We start from the raw sequence: 22,938 nt of genomic DNA on the forward strand, positions 1-22,938 counted from the left end.
GGTGAACTGCCTAATAAGAACATGGATTTGCTTAAATAAAACATTTTATGGGTCTGTTTTAGATTCATCCCAAAAGCCCTGAAAGATATTAGAATTTTAGTGAGTAATTGCCCTATTTACTTCAAACAAAATGAAGGAAATCAGAAAAACTATATTAAAATCTACCACAGATCAGAAATGAAATCCTGTAATTTTTTTTTAGCTTGCAATCTTAAATTGTAGCTTGACAATGTATTGGAATGAGAAGATGAAACTTTGTAAGCTAAAAAATGAGGAAATGGACAAAATAATATTTACTTTGATATTATCCTTTAAGCAGTAAACACACTTCTAGGAAAGCATAACTAAGAAGTTGCCTCTCCACAGCTTAATTGTTTTCAGACAGTCTGAACCACACTGAACACCACCCCCACACTGAGACAAAGTTCTAACTACTTAACACATTTCTTTTCAAATGAAAAATGCAACACTAAGGGTGAAAACAAGAGAGACTAGAAAAAGGTGTTACATGCTATTTAAGCCACTGACATAATACTTCAGTAGGATACGCAGTAATTTCCTGTGATTAGTACTTTAGAAAAGCTACAAGGATTTTTTTTTTCTTCCAAAATTATAACATTTCAATTGTAACATGAAAAATTAAGCTTGTGTTACCCTTTCCATTTTATAGTACTAATACCAAGAGTTTATCATTGGATGAAGAAATGTTTAGTGTGGCTTGTAAACAGGCATTTATAAGCCCTTCTTCTAAATGCATTTTTCTAAATACGATTAGATGTATTTAGAAAATAAAACGATAACCATTAATTTGTGTGGTATGCGATACAAGCCACCACAATACACATAAAGGAAACAGATATTTGACCTCATAACTCAAAACCAGTCTATAAATAAAATGTAAATGTTCCTCATAAGCATATATGTGGTTTTTACTGTGGACAACTCAATATTTACTTAAAAGTTTTGGAGATAAGATTATCTGCTACCCTCCATTTTCTAAGGATCTGCCTACCTTCTCTAGAATTATAATGGGTGACTTTTTTTTTTTTAATTTTAGGAACATAGTGACATTGAATCAGGGGCATTCCCACCACCAATGTTGTTCTCCCTCCTCCCCTGTTTCCAGCATGCATCCCATACCCTCCACTTTTGGCCCTTGGGCTATCAGAATAAGTGGTCTCCTCTTTGTCTAGCATGTTGTAGACTGGATATCGATTCTGTTGTCGCTGGCTTTGAATTTAGTTTTTAAGTCTGCTTATTTTTTATTTCTTCTTGATGTTCATACGACTGTTTGGTCTTGGCACCCTCCATTATTTCCCCTCCAATTTGTGAGATAGAACAAAATGGTTCAAGTTATGTGGTTCTGTTAGAAGGAAAGAATAAAAGGGGTGGGGGTAAAAATCAAACAAAGAAATGGGAGGAGTCCTTCTAGAGGCTATAATATCAATTTAAGAGAAGCAAGGGGAAAAGGAAGAAAAATATAACAAGAATACAAAAAAAAATCAAACAAACAAACAAACAAACAAAAAACGAAAAATACCACAGCAATAAAGACAACAACCAAGCAATAACCATAGTCTCTAGATAAAAACAAAACAAAAAGCACAAAAAACAATAAAAAAACAAGCAACAACAATAACAAAAAAATAATTTGTGCTTTTTTTTTTTTTTTTTTTTTGCAAAGGCACAGTAAATATTGGGGAGATTAGAAAGGGAATTCCCTTGGCCTAAGAGAGATACAAGGTTTCTCTGTCCTTGAAGTATACTGTTATGGGAATAACTATAGGCTTCATACATATTCTTTTTCTCTCTGCTAGGTCCTTTTGTGATGTCTGGAAATTTTTTGCTCGGTCGTGGTTGATAAAATCAGGCCTCTGTAACTAGAGATCTTTGTGTTTGCATAGGTCATCTGATGGAGCCTAGGGTGGAGTTTCTTTATGGTTCTAGAAGTTCTATTCCATCACTGTTGTTTAAATCAGTCTTCTGTAGTTGGTGGTCTTGGGTTTTGTACAGATCCTAGGGTGAAGCCTACGATAGTCTTTCATTATGTTTCTAGAAGTTCTGCTCAGTTGATTCAGTCAGGTCTCTGGATTTAGAGATCTTGGTTGTTGTACAGGTCTTAGGCAGAAGCCTAGACTAAGGACTTTTTTTATTGGTCCCGGGATAGGTTCTGCCCAGTCATGGTTGTCACAGTTAGTCTTCTGAAGTTAGTGACCTTGGCTTTTGCACAGTTCAAAGGATGACATGTCTTCTGTTTTCATCTTATCGTTAGGTGGTGCGGTAGCACAATCTGCTTTTAGACCAAGTTGTTGCCATTTTCTCATTGTCAGGATGTCTTATCAAAACTGGTGCTTGTTGGTGTCAGAGCAATGTTATAATGTCCCAGAGGGAGTTTGGTTCCTGGAGCTGTTGCAAAGAACTGTGTTGGTTCTGTGTCTGAGTACTAGGGTTCAGGGTTGGACATGAAGAACATTTACATCCATAATGGAGTCTAAGTTGAGACCACATGACATATGTTCAAAGTGGGAGGTGCCCCTGTGCCTTACCTAGTAGGTAAGAGCTTGTTTCTATATGTAAAATCCCTCTCCCCTTTTTAGTGTGCCTGTGCAAAATAAAATGGCTATATTATATTGCTGGTGGATTTGGTGGTGAGAGTGTCAGGCTTCATCATCTCTGTGCCCTGGTTTTGACTTGAGCTTTAATCCCAAACAAGACCTTTTCTTGTAGGTTTTTGTACCAAGCAGAACCAAAGAAGATGAAGTTAAGAAGGAGAAGAAAACAAAACAAGACAATATATATAAAGGAAAAATAAATAAAAATGAGTTTAAAAAAGTAATTAAGGGAACAAAGTGATGCAGGAGACTGTATTTCCTTTATAAGTTAAGATCTCTATAACACTACCTTTTAAGCTGTTTATCTCCAAATGTAAGGTAGTCTCCTGAATCATTTTGTTCACTTAAGAGGTGACTTCTTAACACAATTCTTTGTCTCATGAAAATGAATAATTTTCTGGAATTCATGCAGTTGTTAGCAGAACAAAAATAAGTAGTCATGGACCTCTTAAGCTTAAAACAGGCTTATTTCTGTCATTCTACCATGCTAATATATTAACTGAGTTTCCCATTTGGGGCTCTATATTTCCGAAGGGGTAAGAACAAAAGCACATTTTTATACGTAAAATTTCCCCTTTTTTAGTATGCCTTTGCAAAAAGAAATGGTGCTATTTTACACTGCTGGTGCATTTGGGGGTGAGAGTGTCTGGATCCATCATCTCTGTGCCCTGGTTTTAACCTGAGCTTTTATCCCAAGCAAGACTTTTTCTTGTAGGTTTTTGTACCAAGCTGAACCAAAACAGGTGAAGTTAAGGAAAGAAGAAAACAAAAACAAGACAAAAAATATATAATGTACACTCACATATATAAAGGAAAAGTAAATGAAAATGAGTTAAAAAAAAGTTCTCTATACTTATTCTTTCCATGGGCTTGAAATTATGGTGTGCCTAAAACAAAAGGAACACATAGGTTTATGGGATGAATTTTATGTTCAGTTAGGAACACCTATGCAATATAAAGAAATGTACATATAGAAGGAGAAAGGACCTAAAACCACTAAAGAAACTTATTCCTATCAAATTTTCCCAGTTGTATGAAGACATGGTTGTCTTTAAATAACCAAAAATGCTAGGCAATAGCAATTCTATATGACAGTCAGATAATAACATCTGAGTTATCACTAGTGATTACAGTCAAATCAGTGTTTATTATGAGCTAACAGAATGGTTACCCACTCCTTTATTCTACATAATTTTTGTTATTGTTTTTGGGCCACACCTGGCAGTACTCAGGGGTTACTCCGGACTCTGTGCTCAGAAATCACTCCTGGCAGCCTCAGAAGACAATATAGGATGTAGAGGATCAAACTTGGATTGGTCCTGGGTCAGCCACATGCAAAGTAAATGTCCTAAACGCTGTGGATTCTTCTGCCCACTCTACTTAAACTTTTTTTTTTTTTTTTGGGTTTTTGGGCCACACCCTGTAACGCTCAGGGGTTACTCCTGGCTATGTGCTCAGAAGTTGCTCCTGGCTTGGGGGACCATATGGGACACCGGGGGATCGAACCGCGGTCCGTCCAAGGCTAGCGCAGGCAAGGCAGGCACCTTACCTTTAGCGCCACCACCCGGCCCCTACTTAAACTTTTTAAAGTAAAATAATACTAAGGCAGTAGAAAAGTAATAGTACTAATAAAATTCACTGGAAAATTGATGTATTTTATTTCAAGCTTTTTATGTCTATTTTTCTATTACTGAGATCATATATGGTATTAACATTATTTTGCTCTAGGCTTTCTTCCCACATAATAGTATTATATCAAATTATTTGTAAATATGTGTGCATGTGTTTTGTGTGTATAAATGCTCATGTGTAAGGATTTAGAAATCCAACCAATAGCTTCATGCATGCTAGATAGCATCCCATAATTAAGTAAAACCCCTCAATTTCTGTAAATATTACAAACCATTTTTTAAAAAGTTAGACAAAGTAGAGGAGTGAAAGAATTTGGAGTTAGATGTCCTTTTCTCAAACTTCAAAACTCAGTACTAAGCAAGGTGATAGCTTTCTATCTCATATCCTTGCCACTGTCCCCATGGTCTGTCATCAAGCTTATTCATCTACCTGCTATATACTTTCTTTTTGGTTCTTTCTGCTATAAATGATTGTTTAGGAGCCACTCTGACATTGAGAGTTCTCTGGGAAATGCAAGTTAGGAGGAAGGAGGGGCTGACAGCCACAAAATTAGAAAAAGGTCCTTTAGGACAAACAAATACCTTTACCAACAGCTGGAGATCTTCCTCTTCTTGAAAGCCTGGTCCTTGATAGCCTCCTCAGGCACCATTCAATTATACTAAACCTAAAGTGCCCTTCCTGCACTTAATGAATTTTCTGTACATTAACAATGACTCCTGCAACAGCAAGTTTATTAAACACCAAAAAGAACTTACATTATGTATTGAATAGTCTTACACAGAAATGTCCTCACACCATCACCATTTTTGAAGCAAGTATCTTTTTTATTTTTTACAGTTGTTTTTGTTCATAGCAGGGAATGAATTTAGGATCTTGCACATAACAAGCAAGAATTCTATTAATAAGCTGTATCTTTACCTCGTAGAAACATTTGAAAGGAAATAAATGTTACTAGGGCATCAATCAACACTAAAAGTTAATTTTTCCTTTAACTATGTACTACACAACTAAAGAATGTATGAGGAGAAATAAATATTTGTATGGCTGAAAAATAAATGATGTTGTTCTAGTACAAAATAAGCCTACTTTGTTAGTGTTATTAAAAATATTTTTTTTCTTTTTTTGGTTTTTGGGCCACACCCGGTAACGCTCAGGGGTTACTCCTGGCTGTCTGCTCAGAAATAGCTCCTGGCAGGCACGGGGGACCATATGGGACACCGGGATTCGAACCAACCACCTTTGGTCCTAGATAGGCTGCTTGCAAGGCAAACACCGCTGTGCTATCTCTCCGGGCCCCAAAATGGATTTTTTTTTAAATTTTGTCAACATGTTCCAGCAATAGCTAAGTCAGACTAGTTGAGAGCCCATTCTATCTGTTCTAATCTCAGACACAGCAGAAAACTCACAAGCAGCTTTGAAAAAAAAAATCTTCCACAAGATTGTTACTTAACAAAAGACCCAATGATGACCTCAATGAGGATCAACCTGATTCATTATTCTTATCTGTGAAGTCCTTAACTTCCATGGTTCAATATTACATATTTTAATAGTTTCTTAATGGGTTGATGGTATATAAAGTGAATTCACTGTCTCAAAGTAAGACATTATACCTTTTGCATCATTTTCTTTCTTTTATTTTGACCAAGTAAAATTATCTAACCCCATCATTAATAACCTTGAATTGGAGGTAAATTATGTGAATTAAAAATGGTTATGTCAGTACATCCTTTCAGAATTTAAAGAATATTTCCCTGTGCTTTATCAAATGTCACACAGTATATCAATTTTTATTTCCCATCTCTCAAGTCTGGTATGCATACTATTTAACTTCTTAAATTCTAAGTATAGACATAATTTACAAAAGCTGAGCAATGCTTGACTAAAGGATATTCAAATAAGATTTATATGAATGCCTTTATTTTAAATAAGGACTTTTGCATTTTATGCTAGTATATCACATATCTTTATCCATGTTTTTAAAAGCCATAAAATAAATTGCAAAGGTTCATTTTCCATCGTTCTAGTTTCACAAGCATTTTAGTGTAAAAGGTGAGAGCTTGACCTCATTTTCAAGAAAAAAATGCTATATTCCCAGTCAGACCATCTTCTCTAATTTTAACCAACCATCCCGGGGTGACTGATACATTTGACCCATTCAATGACAATTGAAATAGCTCTAATTTGGCAGCCAGAAAAAATAATTGTTCTTTATTATTTATCTAGATTTTTATGGTAATAATAACTGACTACAGTGTATTCACATTATCCTGTATTCACATCACTAATTTGAAGTTCTAATTATGCTCATGGATATAGATACAAATAAAACTAACATTCAGATACAAATATGTACATGTGTTTTTCTATCAATGACTTTGAATTTACCACTAGGCCTAGTACACAACATTAAAAAATGATAGTAATGGACTTTATACACTGGACATTTAAGGGTTTTATATGCTTATTTCAGATTCCACAACCTATAAGGCAGTAATGTCATTAATTTTTTTAGGTATTAAGAAGTGCATGAATTGAGTTTAGAGACATCAGATAATGGGTCTCAAAATTATATTTCTCTTTATTTTAAGTACCTTCTTTTAAAGACACAAGCTTGATATAAACATATTTCTTTCTGTCTTGTCAGTATTCCATACATATAAATCAAGTTACTTTTAGAAAAACTAACTACACTTATTAAAATTGTTTAAGCCATGATTTATTATAGGCATTCTAGCTGTAAGTAAAATAACTAAAAACAATCAAAATTATATTTCAGGGCCGGAGTGATGGCGCAGCAGTAGGGCATTGCCTTGCACGGGGCTGACCCAGGACGGATCACATTTCGATCCTCCAGCATTCTATAAGTTTTTTCAGACCAGGAGCGATTTCTGAGCACTTAGCCAGGAGTAAGAGTGTCACCGGGTGTGGCCCCAAAACAAAACAAAACAAAAAAGCATATCTCATGGCTGAAGAAGAAACTATTTAAACTTTACTCCAATCCTTGGTCAATAGAGAGGTAAATAGATGGTCTAAATATTTTAGAGTTCATAATTAATCTTAATATGCTTTGTACTGCATAAAGTGATATTTTATATCCTTGATTGTCCTTTAAAAACATCTAGAGAATTTTTAATAGCCCTAATCTTAGACATAGATTTCTTTTTTTTTTAGACATAGATTTCAAGAAGAGAAAGATCTCCAGCTGTTTGTTCAGGTATTTGTTTGTCCTAAAGGATCTTCTATTAATTCTGTGGCTGTCAGCCCCTCCTTCCTCCTGACTTTTGATCTATTAAAACAAAGTTTGTGAAATGGGATATAGATATTCGTATTTTTAAATGCTTCCAAGTGATTGCAAAATTCAAGTTGAAAATCATTGGTATCACCTGTTGTCACTCACTCCTCACTTTTATCAACTACAGATGATAGCCATATTTATTTTATTCTATTTTATATTTATTTTTTGTTTGTTTGTTTGTTGTTAGTTTTCTAGACACACCCAGTAGTGCTCAGGATTTACTCCTGGCTTTGCACTCAGAAATCTCTCTGGCAGGCTCAGCATCCATATGGGATGCTGGGGATGAAACTCTGGTCAGTTCCAGGTCAAATGCATGCAAAGAAATGCCCTACCCACTGTGCTATCATCTGACCCCCAATAGCCATATATTTTATTCACTTTATTTTTAATGTTTTGATATTAAAAGCAGCTTAATCAATATAGTCAAATCTCTTTAAAATATCAAGAAATGTGTTTACTTGTAAATGCACAAATCAAGAATATATTCTATACTAGACAACAAAACTATCCCTATTAGATACTTTATATCTATTTATATACTATCTATATTTTAAATTTTATTTATTTTTCTTTCTTTTCTTTTGTAATAATTTCTTTTTTTCTTTCTTTTTTTTTGGGGGGGGGCATACTCAGTGGCACTCAGGTGTCACTCCTGGCACTGTGTTGAGAAATTGCTCCTGGCAGGCTTGAAGGACTATGTGGGATGCAAGGATTGACCCAAGTCCACCCAGGATTGGCCATATGCAAGGCAAATGCCCTACCACTGTGCTATCACTCTGGATGCAAGTAATAATTTCTTTATTTAAGCACTGTGGTTACAAAATATTTGTAGTTGGGTTTCAGTCATCAAATATACACCACCCTTCACTAGTGCAACTTTCCTGCCACCAGTGTCCCCCATTTCTCTCCTCCCCCATCCCCTCCCTGTCTTTGAGACATTCTATTTCTTTCTCATTATCATTGTTATGGTATTTTTCAGTGTAGTTATTTCTTTAACTCTTTGTGGTAAGCTTCATATCATGGTCTGGTTTTTCTGGCCTTCATCTCTATTGTCTCTGGGTATTATTACTATACTGTAATTTATTTTTCCAATTTATTTACTTACTGTAATTTTATTTTCTTATATTCCTACAGATGAGTGAGACTATTTTATCTATATAGTTTCTTGTGGGTATACACCACAGTTGTAATGGCTCTGTGATATAAATTAATTATAATGACAAATTTTCAATTTTTCTTTTTAAGGATATTTGTGACACAATTTTAATTGTTAGGTATTATTTTAGACTCTAAAACTAGTAAATTTCACTGAGATCTAGTCAAATCTCAAAAAAAGGAAGATTAGTCACAGGTTGGACTATTGGAAAGAGTATTAAAGTAGGAATCAAGAAACTTAAAGTCTGCTCTATCTCTAAAAAACATTCCTTTTTAAACTTAGATAAGTACATACCTTAGTTTTTTCATATAAAGAAATATATATAAAGGCATATACAATTGAAGTTTTAAATAAAAACCAAAGTGTGGACATACATATTTTTGGTGACTTTTTATTTTTTTCTAAATTACTAGAAAGCCAAGAAACAGACTATGTGCCATCAATTTTACACAGAAAGAAATATCATTTGTATTACAAATAAAGTAAATAAAATATCATAATTTTATTGTTATTTTAAATTATGTTCTTACTTGTAAACTGTTATCAGTTACTTATATTTTTACTGATTTTTTTTGTTTATTAGTACAATTATAGCCACTTCCCATTACTTGTGAAAGAGAATTATGAAGACCTCTAGATGTTTCATGGAAGAGGGGAGCCTATTGAAAATTCACAGTTCGCTGCTCTTTTTTTAAGACTTTCAAAATAACATGATTAAAAAAACTAACTTAATGATTTTTCTATGTCTAGGAATTTACCTACCCTTTGTTTAGTTTGTTTTTGTTTTTGGGGGGTTGTTTTTTTTGTTTGTTTGTTTGTTTTTGGTTTTTGGGCCACACCCGGTGGTGCTCAGGGGTTACTCCTGGCTGTCTGCTCAGAAATAGCTCCTGGCAGGCATGGAGGGCCATATGGGACACCGGGATTCGAACCAACCACCTTTGGTCCTGGATCGGCTGCTTGCAAGGCAAACACCGCTGTGCTATCTCCCCGGGCCCATTTGTTTAGTTTGAATAAAGTTTATATATTTATCTCAAATAGAAAACTAATATAATCTATACAAAGAAGATAACTAGACAACCAAGAAAATAAGAATTTCTAGCTAAAATTTCCAATGCTGGCCAGTAAGGGACAGTAGGGACAATGGAAAGGAATATGAACACCCCACAAAGCTTTGAGATGATTTTTCTCTATACAAAAAACAATTTGAACATCCTTCAAACATATTGGACTAACACTACATTGTACCTTCAATATAAAGGATAGAGAGACAACTCAACAATTATAGTACTTGCCTTGCCTACACAAATCATATAGTACATTCTTGAGCACTGCCAGGAATTATCCCAATCACAGAGCAGCCTTGAATAATAGAGCCATCCCCCAAATTATCTAATTATATGTAAGTGTCTATAGATATTTCTATATGTGTGTATATATAATATAATCAGAGGGGTCAAATAAAAACAGAAGAGATATTGATAGGATATTGATTCATAATTATGTTAAGATTTGGCCGAGCAACAGAACAGCAGATAGGTACTTATCTTACGGGTGACCAACCAAGGTTTGAACCCTGGCATAACATATGGTCTCCCCCAAAATGCCAGGAGTGACCCCCGAGTTAGAGACAGGAGTAAATCCTAGTTCCACTGGGTATGGTCCCAAATCCACATGCAAGAACCCTGCCAATTCTGTACATTCTCTTCAATGCCTTCATACCTCTGAAGAAGGAAGCACTTCCCTATTTTCATAGATCCAGAGAACTGAGAGGTTTTTTGTTTGTTTGCTTGCTTGTTTGGGGGCCACATCTGACAGTGCTCAGGGGTTACTCCTGGCTCTGAGCTCAGAAGTCGCTCCTGGCGGGTCCATATGGGATGCCAGGGATCAAACCCAGGTCAACCATGTGAAAGGCAAACACCTTACCACTGTGCCATCACTCTGGCCCCAGAAAGCAGAGGTTTGAATTTCCTAATTTTCTTTCCTTTTTTTTGGGGGGGGGGGTTGGGCCACACCCGCTGATGCTCAGGGGTTTCTCCTGGCTATGCGCTCAGAAATCACTCCTAGCATGGGGGACTATATGGGATTCTATGGATCAAACCACAGTCTGTCCTAGGTTAACACAGGCAAGGCAGACACCTCACCACTCTGGCCCTAATTTTAAAATTTTAATAAAAAAACGACTAGGTAACCTAGAGGATCTATGAAAATTAAAGCAGAGTATTTGAAAGGCACTGATATTTACCCCTAGATTCTTTTTAAATTTTTTTCAAAAATAATGACTTCTTTATTTAAGCACTGTGGTTATAGAAATATTTGTAGTTGGATTTCACCAACTACACCACCCTTCACTAGTTCAACTTTCCGGCCACTAATGTGCCCCATTTACCTTACAAGCCCCATCCTCTGCCTATCTCTGGGACAGGCAAACTCTCTCTCTCTCTCTCTCTCTCTCTCTCTCTCTCTCTCTCTCTCTCTCTCTCTCTCTCTTTCTCTCTCTCTCTCTATCTCTTGTCAGGGTCTGATGAATAAGATCTTTTCTATATAATTACACCTAGACAATAGGTAGCATCTTGATCAATAATTTCATATATATTAGATTCACATGATGTGGTTAGGTAACACCTCTTATTATTTCTAGATTCATTCCAACAGTAATAGTCTAGTGTGATTAACACTATTCCACAATAAACTGTTATACACAATAATTTATACTTTTAGCTGTTAAAAGCTCTCATTATTCATGAATTATTGTAGCTTTACCTATTCTTTATAATTTGAAACTTTGTTATTAAAGTGTTTGAGGCAGGCTACAAGAGCATCTATCACTACTTAAAAAGTTAATTAGATTACATAAAAGAAATAATTAGATTTGCATTTTTATCTTTGCTTTAAACTTCGAAAGAAGATCACAACAGGCTGCCTCTGGGCAATTAAAAACAGCAGCATACAGCAGAGAAATAGAGAGAAGTGAGGGTCTGTTTTTCCTGGCTAATTCATGATTGAAGATAGAATTACAAAATATTTTAAGGGCTTGCTGAAACTGAGAGCTAATTCTAGACGTATATCCTTTGGTTATAATCCTCATTTCACTGAAAGAAAGTCTCAGATAAATGTACAGTGCAGTGCCAGTAGATATATATTTAATTATTTTCAATGGTTTAATGTGGACTTGTTCAGGAACAATGGGAGAAGATCTGTTCCAGGATCAATAACTGACAAAAAATAAAAAAGCTCTAAAGCTCTTCGCTAGAATCAAAACAGGAATATATGGCATTTGCCTTTCGTTTATCAAAGCTAAATAGAATGAACAAAGAAACACAAATAATCAAGAGTGAGGAGTTAAATGAGACTGGAAGACTTTAGACCTTTCTCAGTCTTTTTGTCAACCTCTCTAGCCATCTTCAAAGACAATAAAGACATGGTCCAACTCTTAAAATTAGAGGTCAATTAGATACTTAACGATGAAGCATATCTTCAAATATATATCTAGCATTATTATCCTAGGAAGAAATTAATTAACCAGGTCAGACAGGCCAAGAAGGCTAATGCAGAAGGTAATTATTTCTGATCTTTAGACAACTACTTCACATAAAAAGGTAGTCCTTATTCTGCTCAGCAAATACCTGGAATATCTGTAGTTAATCATATTGAAGGAAACAAAAATGTACATTTTATCTCTTTAAAAGGTTAATGTAGATCTTCAGCTATTTGGTTGAATGTTTTGGAACAATCATCTTCTTATAATATTAACATTTTGTGGTTGTCAGAAAGGAAGAAAAAGTACAGTCAATAGGATTTTTTCATATTCCAAACATATATACATAAATATATAAAATAAATACATGCACATAGAGGAATATGTTTTAGAGAACCTATGGAAAACACTTGCATATTCCTAAGAACAGAGGAGAGCTTGAGTGAAGACCCAAATATTGACTTTGAAATAAGTAAATAAGCATTTTGTATTACATCATTTAAAAGAGAAAATTTTCAACATCCTCTAAGCACTGCCAGCAGTGATTTCTTAGCACCGCCTGATGAGGTTCAAAAAACAAAACATAAAAAGTAAAATATAATAGAGAAATCTTCAAATTTCTCTTTGTGAGAACATTTTCAAGTATGACAATATCAACAAACCAGCAGCAAAGTTCAGACCAACTCGGCATTAGTTCAATTAAATTTGTCCTCTAAAGTATATATTAAATAAGACCTGGGTAATGAACACTGTATATTAATCATAAAGTTTAGTATTCATTAAGATTACAGGGAGATAAGAATTTCTAGCTTCACAATTACAACCAAAAGTATCTGTGTGTGTGAATTGGATAAGTTGTTGGCCCTGGCCCAGGAAGCTAAGTGCCCCTGTAAAATCTCAACTATCCAGTCCATTCTTAAAAACTGTTGTTCACCCAATCATGTGAAGAGAGGACATTGCTGTGGAGTGTACAAGACAAACCACTTGAATACTTCTAAATTTGGGGTCTGAAGAAAACATGAGTAAGTGGATAATACCATTCATGTCCAGAAAAGTGAGTGTTTCACAGACATATTTTATTGAGCTGAATCCTCTTGTATAAAATACTAACATTAAGTACATTCTTATTCATTTAGACTTGAAACCAAAGAATGTAGTATGTTATACCAATGAAAAATATTTCTTTTTGGTTTAAAAAAACTAAATCATGGTCAAATAGTGTTAGATAAATAAATATATGAATAGGCTTAGAAATCAGATTTTATTTACAACTATTTTGCAGCTTGCCTTGTATTTAGTAGTTTATTAAGATATTATATATATACTTTTATATGTTTGATGGATTAAAATAAAATTTTTCTTGCTGAATAATGTAAATAAATAAAATTCTTCAAAATATCTGCTACTACATACATGCTATGGGTGGGAGGAAGACAAAATTGCTTCCAAAAATACATCTTATCTGTCCTTTGGAATAATTATCAAAAGAGTCACCATTTTAATTGCAAGGACCAATCTTCCATTTGCTTTACATAGTTAGTGATAAAATTACTATTTTTGTCCTTAAAATATTAACATTTTCTCAACTCCATATCGGGGGAATAGTCTAATACGTAGCAAATTAGAGGAATCACCATTTTCCCCAAAGCACAAACAGAGAAATTTGAATTCACTAAACAAATAGCTGCATACAAGATCTGTTAAGATTAAAGCATTTTAATAATCATTTAAGGTTAACTTATTTTATATAGTAAAAATATATTTATCAGAAATATAAAAACAATTCCAAAAACAGTCATCTTAAGTTTAACGTTACTTAAATGATCTTAAAGTATCTCTTTAAACATTTAGCTAAAATCTGCCTGACAAAATTATGTTCAATTGAAAAGAATAAATAAAATAATAGTTTACTGTATAAATGTTTCTGAATGATTATAAATAAGCAGAAGGACTTTTACAATATCTGAATTTTTCCTATCTCTAATGAACTAAAGATTTCAAAAGCTGGGGTGGCATAGGGAAAGGTTATGATTAAAAAGGTAGAAAAAAAGGTCAAACTTGTTCATATTGTCTTTATTTGCTTTTAGAAGAGAAGCTAGATTTGTGTATTTATCTTATTTTACTTTCTGTTCTGTTTTGTTTGCAAAAGCGAGAAAGGTTTCTTTTGTGATAGAAAATATATTTGAGGCATCTTTTAAATCTCATATTCGGCATGAAACAGTTTAAAATTAGCCCAACAAAAATGTTTGTATTAAATGTTTTTTTTTTTGTCTATCATGACCACAATCATGATGCTTTTTGTCAAAGATGTATCTTGCTTGTCAGAAACTGTATTTGAAAATATGGGTAACCACTGCTTCTCAAACAAAATAACAAGAGATCTGAAAATCAATTAATTGCTTTTCATCATAGAAGATTATATTTTGTATATTAAGCATTTAATAAATTTTTTAATGGTTTCAAACTGATAAGATCAATTCTGACAAGTTGCATGGTGACACAAAGTAAACTCTAAATGTAGCTTATTACTTCCTTTGATTTTTAAAACATAAATTCTAATGATAAAGAATTCTCTATTTCTAAATGAATGTAACTTTTTGAACCTCCGTAGGATTTTATAATTTCTACTGCTGAAATCAAGTGCTAATTACCTTTAATTAAATATTTTTGAATAATGTGAATTAACCAGTTTTAAAAGCAATTAACTTCAATAGAAGAAAACTTGGGCAAAATATTCTCAAATTTAATTTTCTGAATTATAGTTATGATGACACTATGGTTTCCTGAAATTCATGTAAGTGTTTATAACTATAAAATTAAATATGATCAATAAATACTAATACTATTTCATAAAAATACTCTGACCAGATTTAATTGCTATTGTCAGAACCACAGACAAAAAGCAATTAGAACAGCCAGTTAGCATAAGCAACACTGAATTCAGAAGTAAAACAACCTTAAATATTGAAAAATATTTGAAGTAAAAAGTAAGAAAATATTAATAATACATAACTGATATGAGAATGTCTCAGAAAACTACCATCATCTTTGATTTAGGAGAAATGAAGAGCTAAATGAACAGGTTATTTAACACCTACTGAGTTCTTAGAGAGGTATCTAGAGAAAAATGTAGGTAGTCACAGGCTAAAAATCTTGACCTTAGCAGTAGGAGACTGAAATTTCTAATAAGAGCAGAATAAGGAATACCTGGACAGTTATTTAATTAAAGATCACCACATGAGTCATAAAAGAGATTTCAGGATGAGAAGTCTTCCAAGAGTTAATTGTTAAGTTGTCAAAAATGCTAGAGATGTTTTATTTCCTATTTTTTAGACTTTATTTTTGAAAGAATATGTTTGATATGGAATACAAAAATCAATTATAGCACCAGCAGCAGCAACAACAACAAAAACTGGTTAAAACTTCCTAGCTTGATGAAAATTTCAAATTTTCAGAACCTATTTAGACACCGAATCAGTATTCTAAAGCAGCAACTACTACATCTGGAACACTAAGTATGATTAACAAAATGAAGCAAAGATCTAAGTTAAAATCACTGGTTTTTATCAATCAGGTAAAAGTTTTGAGTAAGCTCTAACTATATGTGAATATTTTTTCAATTCAAGATGGTAAAACCCAAAGAAAAAGAATGCTATCATACAAAACCAACTGTCTTCAACTAACCTGCATCACAGGCTTAATCAATTATAAAATATTCAACCAAAAAAAAAAAAAAACAACCTCTCAGAATCTATGGTGGGATACATATGACTATGAGATCAGTATTCCTGAGGCTTAATTTTCATATAATTACTTTATTTTTGTGCCTTTCTGGAGTCAGGTTTCTAGATGTCTATTAAAAAAAAAACAGTTTATGGCCTTGATTCTGGCACCACATGCTCACCCATCACCTCCTCTATTAAAAAATAGAGCACCTCTCCATTATTAAAAAAAAAAAGGCAGAGATGAATAAAACTTTTTTCATCTCAAACTGCAGTTACTTAAATGGAACAACAAAAGTCAGAATTTCAGAATCATAGTTCAGTGTAGTTATGCTCTATACATTATATTACCCTTAAGAGAGCTTCCTTAAAGGAAATTTCTATATTGTATTGACATTATCCAAGATTTTTTTCTTCCTTTTCAGACTACATGCTACTTGAAGACATAGTCATTAATCCTTATATTCCCCTCAGGACAGAGCAGAAATAGAGTAAACATTAGTTACAAAACATATAGTTATTATCATTTTTTGCCTAGGTCATAATATTATTCTCATAAGTGGCCCAATCACCTAGTCCTAAGCGGCAAATAAAAGTAAGCTTCTCCCCATGATACTATTAGCAGAAAATGGTTGATGACAACAAAAAGAGGATATGTATGCTTCCTTTGAAACCACTAGTTTTCTAATAGTTTATGTTAGGCAAATGACAAATGACAAAAGAAAAAGTGTATTCTGCTTACTTATCAGAAAGGAACACTTTCTACTCAATACTTATCAATACACAATACTACTCAATATGCCCTCCATCTACTTACACATTGTATACAATATCCTTAAATAACAGCTCTGTTAGTACTATTTATGAGAAGAGTGTATCTGCACTTTTTAAATTCCATTTTCAAGGAGGAAATCAGAGGAGAGTGATAAAATACACTGACCTGGATCTGTTGCTGCAATAGATTGATTTTGTGCTGCTGTTGCAGGAGTTGCTGCTGTTGTCTTGCAATCTATCAAGAAATAAAGTTCCATTAAATGAAAATGAAATGCTTACACCTTTGCAATCACCTGAGGTATCCCTCCTGTCCTTAAAAGAATGCTTTACTATACTCCTATGTGATGGAATTCCTATAAAACAAGAGGCCAAATCAGGAAATTGAACAAAGAATAAAAAGTTTAAACTAGTGACATCTCTCTGCTTCCCCCTAAATCTTTATCCTCAACTGGAAACTCCCTACATTTAGTACAATTGGAGCAGTTCACTTAGTTCATCTATATCTACACTGACCATCTAGAAAGAATGGAAAATTAGATCCGATCCTTAGAAAATAGAGTCAGGAAAACTCTGACTACAAATTTTTTTATAATGAGTTAATCTGTAAATAGACACAGACAAGTATTTTATGCTACTTATATATAGTCCTCTTTGATGAGAACTTTTCTGCTGCAAATATTTTCAGAACTTGTAAATAAAATAAATATTATTGTCAACATGTTTAGTAAAAAAAGAACATGGCAAGAAAATAAAAATATTAAATTAAATTTTCATACATTTGTAAGTTTTATATTCATTGTTTTTATACAACAATAAAACTCAAAACGTGAGCTTATCCTCTCATCTATAGAAAGTATGTACTCTAAGTAATGTGAGCCACTTTTATGACTAAATTTGCCAACAACTTCTTTAAGATAATATTGTTTACAACAAGAGTTAGGCATCAGACTACAGATTGCTGCAAAAGCTGAGTTCCTGTACTTTAATGATACTCTCAATGAGGACACACTTATTAGCATCTGGGAAGTTACAAAAAAATAGTTGGAGAGAACTCGGAAAAAAAAAGTCATTTTGATGGTATTCTATGGTGACTTTTTTCTTCCTATTCCATTTATTTCCAAAAGCAATATTTCAGAGTAGGCAATGTTGAAAGTGAAAATGAGAGTGGCTCTATTCCCAGGAGTATACTTCCTGAATTTTTTTGATGCATTAACCTAGAACAGAGGGAAACACCTAAATCACGTTTCATTCAGCAGATGACAAGGGAGCCTGCCCCCCAATGTTTCTTTATGGTTTCCGGTGATGACTGGCCCATACTGGAGGTCATGATAAAGCTGCCCTGACACAGGCTACTGATTGAGAAATGTGAGCACTCCTCTCCAAAGCTTTACAAGCAAAATAGAAACACTATTTAATAAGGTTGGAAAGGCCCATTCTGCTTGTCACTATTCAAATCAGAATTGGACAGCTCACTCTTCTCTAGGTAAAGATACTGGATCCTCTGAATATTTATTTCCTCAGCAAACCAGTGAAACACTACTAGGCATCTAATATTGATGGTTCCTCCTAAATGATAAAGTGCTGCATAGAAATGCTTCCCAAATACCATAGTGCAATTACTATCATCCACTTTAGACGTATGGGTTTGACACAGTGAAGTATGGTACATAAGCACCATGTGGCTCAAATTCTGAATTTTATTTGCCAAACGGTTGAACTACATGCTCGCTTCATTGAGCATGACAACCTAGTTTTAAGTGTCATTTAATTTTCATTTTGAAATATAATTACAAAGTGTTCACTGTAAGATATCACTCGTCTGCAAATGTGTCAAGATTAATTTGTGCTAGCTTATTCACAAGTGTCAATAGTTAATTACTGTGTCATCTCTGGATGGCTAAATGACATTCTAACTTCTGATTTTTTACAGTGTTCCTTTATGTTATTTTCCATTAGGGGCTGAGTCCATATTCATACGTGTGGGCAAATATTCAAGCATATAAAATACCAGACGTCACAACTCATTAAAATCAACAGAGCATATATTGCTCTATATACCCCTATAAAATACATTTAACTGAAAAGATAATTCCAGTAATAATGTCAGATTCCTAAAAACTGCACATTAATTTGTGTCTGTCTGATCAAAAGCATCAGGAACTACTCTATAGGAACATTGTTGTTACATTAGTATACCCATGTGAAACTGGAAATACACTCAGGAAATGAAAAATTTTAGACTATATATACATTTAAACGTTTCTATTTTCTCCTTTCTCACTTCAAAATCAATGAAGTCAAAAATTTCTATAAGCCTTGTGTTATTTTTTCCAATGATTTACCTTACTACATATATTTATTTATAGCTGATCACAAATTTTGCAAATGAAGTTTTTTTAATTACTACATGGCAAGAGAGGTATTCACCAGGTTACTCCTGGAAAACTGGGATTTAAATCCTAGCTTTAAAATCAGAATATATTACTGAACTACTGAACTGAAAGGTTCATCATTTTTCTAGAGCTGTTTTTTTTTTCCTGAATGAAAAACAGAAGTGTTACAGAGAAACAACTAATTTATGGCTAGCCTACATTATGAATATGTGAGGTAGTCTAGTCTTTAAATAATTAGTAAGAGTTTTGAAATAATGTTTGCATTATACTTGATAACTTTGAGGCCCTTCCTAGCTTCTATTTTCTTGTCCCTTTTTATTTTCGAAAAAATAGAAAGAGAAAGGAAGAAAGAGAAAAGAAAGAAATCTCTGGAAATCTTCTTATATATAAATATACACATATATGCTGCAATAGTTTAAAGGCCCTGAGTTCTAGAAAGAATTCTTTCTTTCCTCCTCTTCTTGCTCCTCTCTCTCTCATAGCTTATGACAAATAAACCAATCACTGTGATTACTCATTGAGCTTGGCACACTCCTCATCTCCAGTTCGTCAGCTCCTTTTGCAGGGCTCACCTGTTCTTGCTGTTGGCGAGCAAGGTCCATTTGCTGCCGTTGTTTCTCAATTTGTGAGGCTGCCAGCTTTTTCTGTTCATCATGCGCTGCCAGGAGCTGCTCCCGTAAACTGATCAGCTGCGTAATCATGGTAGAGAGCTGCCGTTCTTTTTCTGCCAGGCTCTCAGGTGTACCTAAAATGGAACCAAGAAGATATCTCACAAGTTTGAGAAAAGGCTGAAGGAAATGGGGAAAGAAATTGGGGGGTTCTCAAAGGGTCATCCTAACATGCTTAATAACCCAGGACAATACCTGAAGATCACTGGGTAGGTGGGAGTTATAGCAATAGTATGAATACCATGGTTAGTTCTTGCCCCTACCAACAAAAAGCATTGTCATCAATAGAAGCTCCATCCAGTCTTCCTTCTCACTCTTTAAAACAACAAAAAAGGAACTAACTACCCATTCCATCACCTTCCTTTCTCCATTCTAGGCTTCTTCACTAACTCCATATCTATCTTATTGAGTAAGGATAACTAAAATTAAATCTAAAGACTAGAAACTATGGGTCTAATGAACTACCATAGTTACTAACACAGGTTCTAAGACATAGTAAATGCTTAATAAATGCTATTCCAATTACGACCCTGATAAAATTGTTCTATTATGAACAGCAAAGACTTGTCTCCAAAACTTCAAAGTCAGGGATCACTCATTTGGCCATGGAACAATTTCTATAGAGGGTAAACAGTAACCTTCCCTTCAAATAGAGAAAATTAGATTTTTCTTTGTCCCATGGAAGGGATAAAGCTAAAATTCTAAGTTCATTCTCAAAGACACAGTGCTCTTGAAGACTCTCTTACCACTTTGTCATTCTTTAAGGGAAAAAAAAAACCACATTCGAAGTTGAAGAGGTTATGCATAAGGATGTACTGTTAATGAATATGATGTTGCTGAACACTTATGGTATGCACTAATGGTGCCGAACAGTCTTTTTATGGGCAAATTGCACAGCTCTCCTAAGTAAAGGGTACAGAATCCTTTTGTGAATCTAAATTAGAGCATTTTACTGAAGCATAAGATAAGAATTTCAAGCCACTGTATTTGAACCACATAGGTTTCATTAAGAAATGATCTATGATTTGAAGCTTTTCAGGAAGATGCCACCAGCTGTCAAAGGGGACAAAGATTGCCAATTTTTATGTGCGTGGGAGAGATTTCTAATCTCTGTATGAAATACTCCCATCTGGCTATGAAAACACAAGGACAATCCAAGAAACTGAAAATATTTGAAGTAATAGTAGTCCTATTTTCTGAGTGGATCATGGAGAAAGAGTCTTCAGAGTTTTCTGACTAGTACTTGCTTGTTTATAATTCCCAAAAGGTAAGGCTTAAGTCTAGCTAAGACAATTAGAACTACTATACAATATTTTGCTGAGGAAGGGAAGTTTTGACCATAACCTGCTGTTTTAAGGGCTTCTACTGGCTCTGTATTCAGGGATCACTCCTGGTGGTGCTCAGAGGACCATATGTGCTGGGATAGGTTTTATGCAAGACAAGCATTTTACCCTGCTACTATCTCTCTAGGTTTACCAGAGAATTCCAACTCAAGTCCTTAATAAATGAAAGAAAAAAATAAATGAATACTGTCACTATCTCATATCCCTTAAAGATTTTCTGAGCAGAAAAATGTTCTAAATAAAATTTAAAAGAAAAATAATATAGTGAGTTGATCCTAAAAATGAATTTAACTAATGAGAAAACTAATATGTTCATCAGTAGTTCTTTGTTGGTACTGGAATTGATTTTTTGTTTTTGTTTTTGGGCCACACCCACTGATACTCAGGGGTTACTCCTGGCTATGGGCTCAGAAATCGCTCGGGGCTTGGGGAACCATATGGGATACCAGGGGATCAAACTGCTGTCTGTCCTAGGTTAGCATATGCAAGGCAGATGCCTTACCAATTGTGCCATCACTTAGGCCCCTAGTATTGATTTTTATATGAGATTTTTTCAGCAATATTTTCATGTTAATCAAAGAAAGAACTTCTTGATCTTCTTTTAAAGATTAAAATACAAAAAGAATGATCAAATTATAAAATATTTATATGTTTATATATGTTAACATAAAAAAGTTAACAAATACATATATTAATAACTACAAGAATGAAAAATGCAAACAAGGAAAGTCTGAACCTATTTACTCATTTCATTCATTTTCAATAAATACATTTTCTAATTAGCAACTCTGTCAGATGCTATATTAGAAATAAGGATATAAATACCATGAGAAGGATGACACAAATACATATTTTCATGTCATTTATAGATCAAAAATATCTTAATCAAGTATTAAGATACTTATATCTTAATATAAATATTAATTACAACTAAATAAGAATTACCAATAAGAAATCTATTTAGAGTAAAGCATAAGAAGTTTAGTAGGCCCAAGTATAGGGAAATTGTGCCTGGAAAAAATAACATATAAATAGGAAGATAAATGGGAGTTAAACAGGCATAGTTGGAGGATGGTCAAAGAGCTTTTCAGAAAAATAAAACAATATTGTAAAGATTCTATGGGAGTGGGTATTGCACCATTTGCTAGAAAAATAAAAGAAGAAAAGTGAGAAAAATGAATAAGATGAAGTTAGAGAGGTAAGTTAAGGTTATATTTAGCTCTTTATAAAAGTCAGCCCCTGAAGAGGTTGACTGATGGAGGGATGGAGGATGAGGTCTTTCCCCTCCAGCTCGGAGCACGCGTCTGCCACCCTGTTCAGCTGGCGGTTCTGAGGTGAAGCGGCGGGTAAACAGCTCACAGACAGCCAGGCTTTTGGAAATATTAGCTTTATTCGGTGGACAAGACTGAAGTCCAAAGCCTCAGCATCAGTTCCTGCCAAAAGCCCCTCACCTTCCACAGACCCTTGCTTTTATCCCCCAGAATCAGGTACCACCCAATGGTGGGATCAGATACTACCCAATGGTGGAAGCAGAATCAGGTACCACCCTAGGGTGGGGCAGAATGCCAGGTCACACCCTAGGGTAGGGCACAATCACCCATCAGGGTAGGGTCAGTTACATAAAAATCCCATAAAATGTTTACATACACAACACACCATATTCAATTAATTTTATTTCTTTTAAGATTATTTCAAAATCATTAAGTATTTTTGACTAGAGATTCTGTGGTCATTTTGTCTTCAGTCTGGAGAACAGTATAGGAAGTTATAAAAATAGATAAGAGGAAGATATTCACTTCTGATGCTGAGAAAATCATTTTGCCATAATTCCTTATTAATAAATAGTGCTTATAGAAAGTTTTGGATAG

At 34.0% G+C, this 22,938-nt stretch overlaps 1 protein-coding gene across 1 annotated transcript in view; it reads right to left on the reverse strand.

Moving 5' to 3' along the window:
- The window catches only part of SOX6 (SRY-box transcription factor 6), a 558,762-nt gene that overhangs the window by 188,856 nt on the left and 346,968 nt on the right, over positions 1 to 22,938 (reverse strand). The window contains exons 8-9 of the mRNA XM_049781120.1: positions 19,632 to 19,804; positions 16,833 to 16,901 (exon numbers count right to left, since the gene is read on the reverse strand). Coding sequence (XP_049637077.1) covers positions 16,833 to 16,901; positions 19,632 to 19,804 — 242 coding nt within the window. The remainder of the gene's footprint in view (positions 1 to 16,832; positions 16,902 to 19,631; positions 19,805 to 22,938) is intronic.

The sequence above is a fragment of the Suncus etruscus genome, chromosome 9 (genome assembly GCF_024139225.1).
Source record: "Suncus etruscus isolate mSunEtr1 chromosome 9, mSunEtr1.pri.cur, whole genome shotgun sequence".
Classification (NCBI taxonomy): domain Eukaryota; kingdom Metazoa; phylum Chordata; class Mammalia; order Eulipotyphla; family Soricidae; genus Suncus; species Suncus etruscus.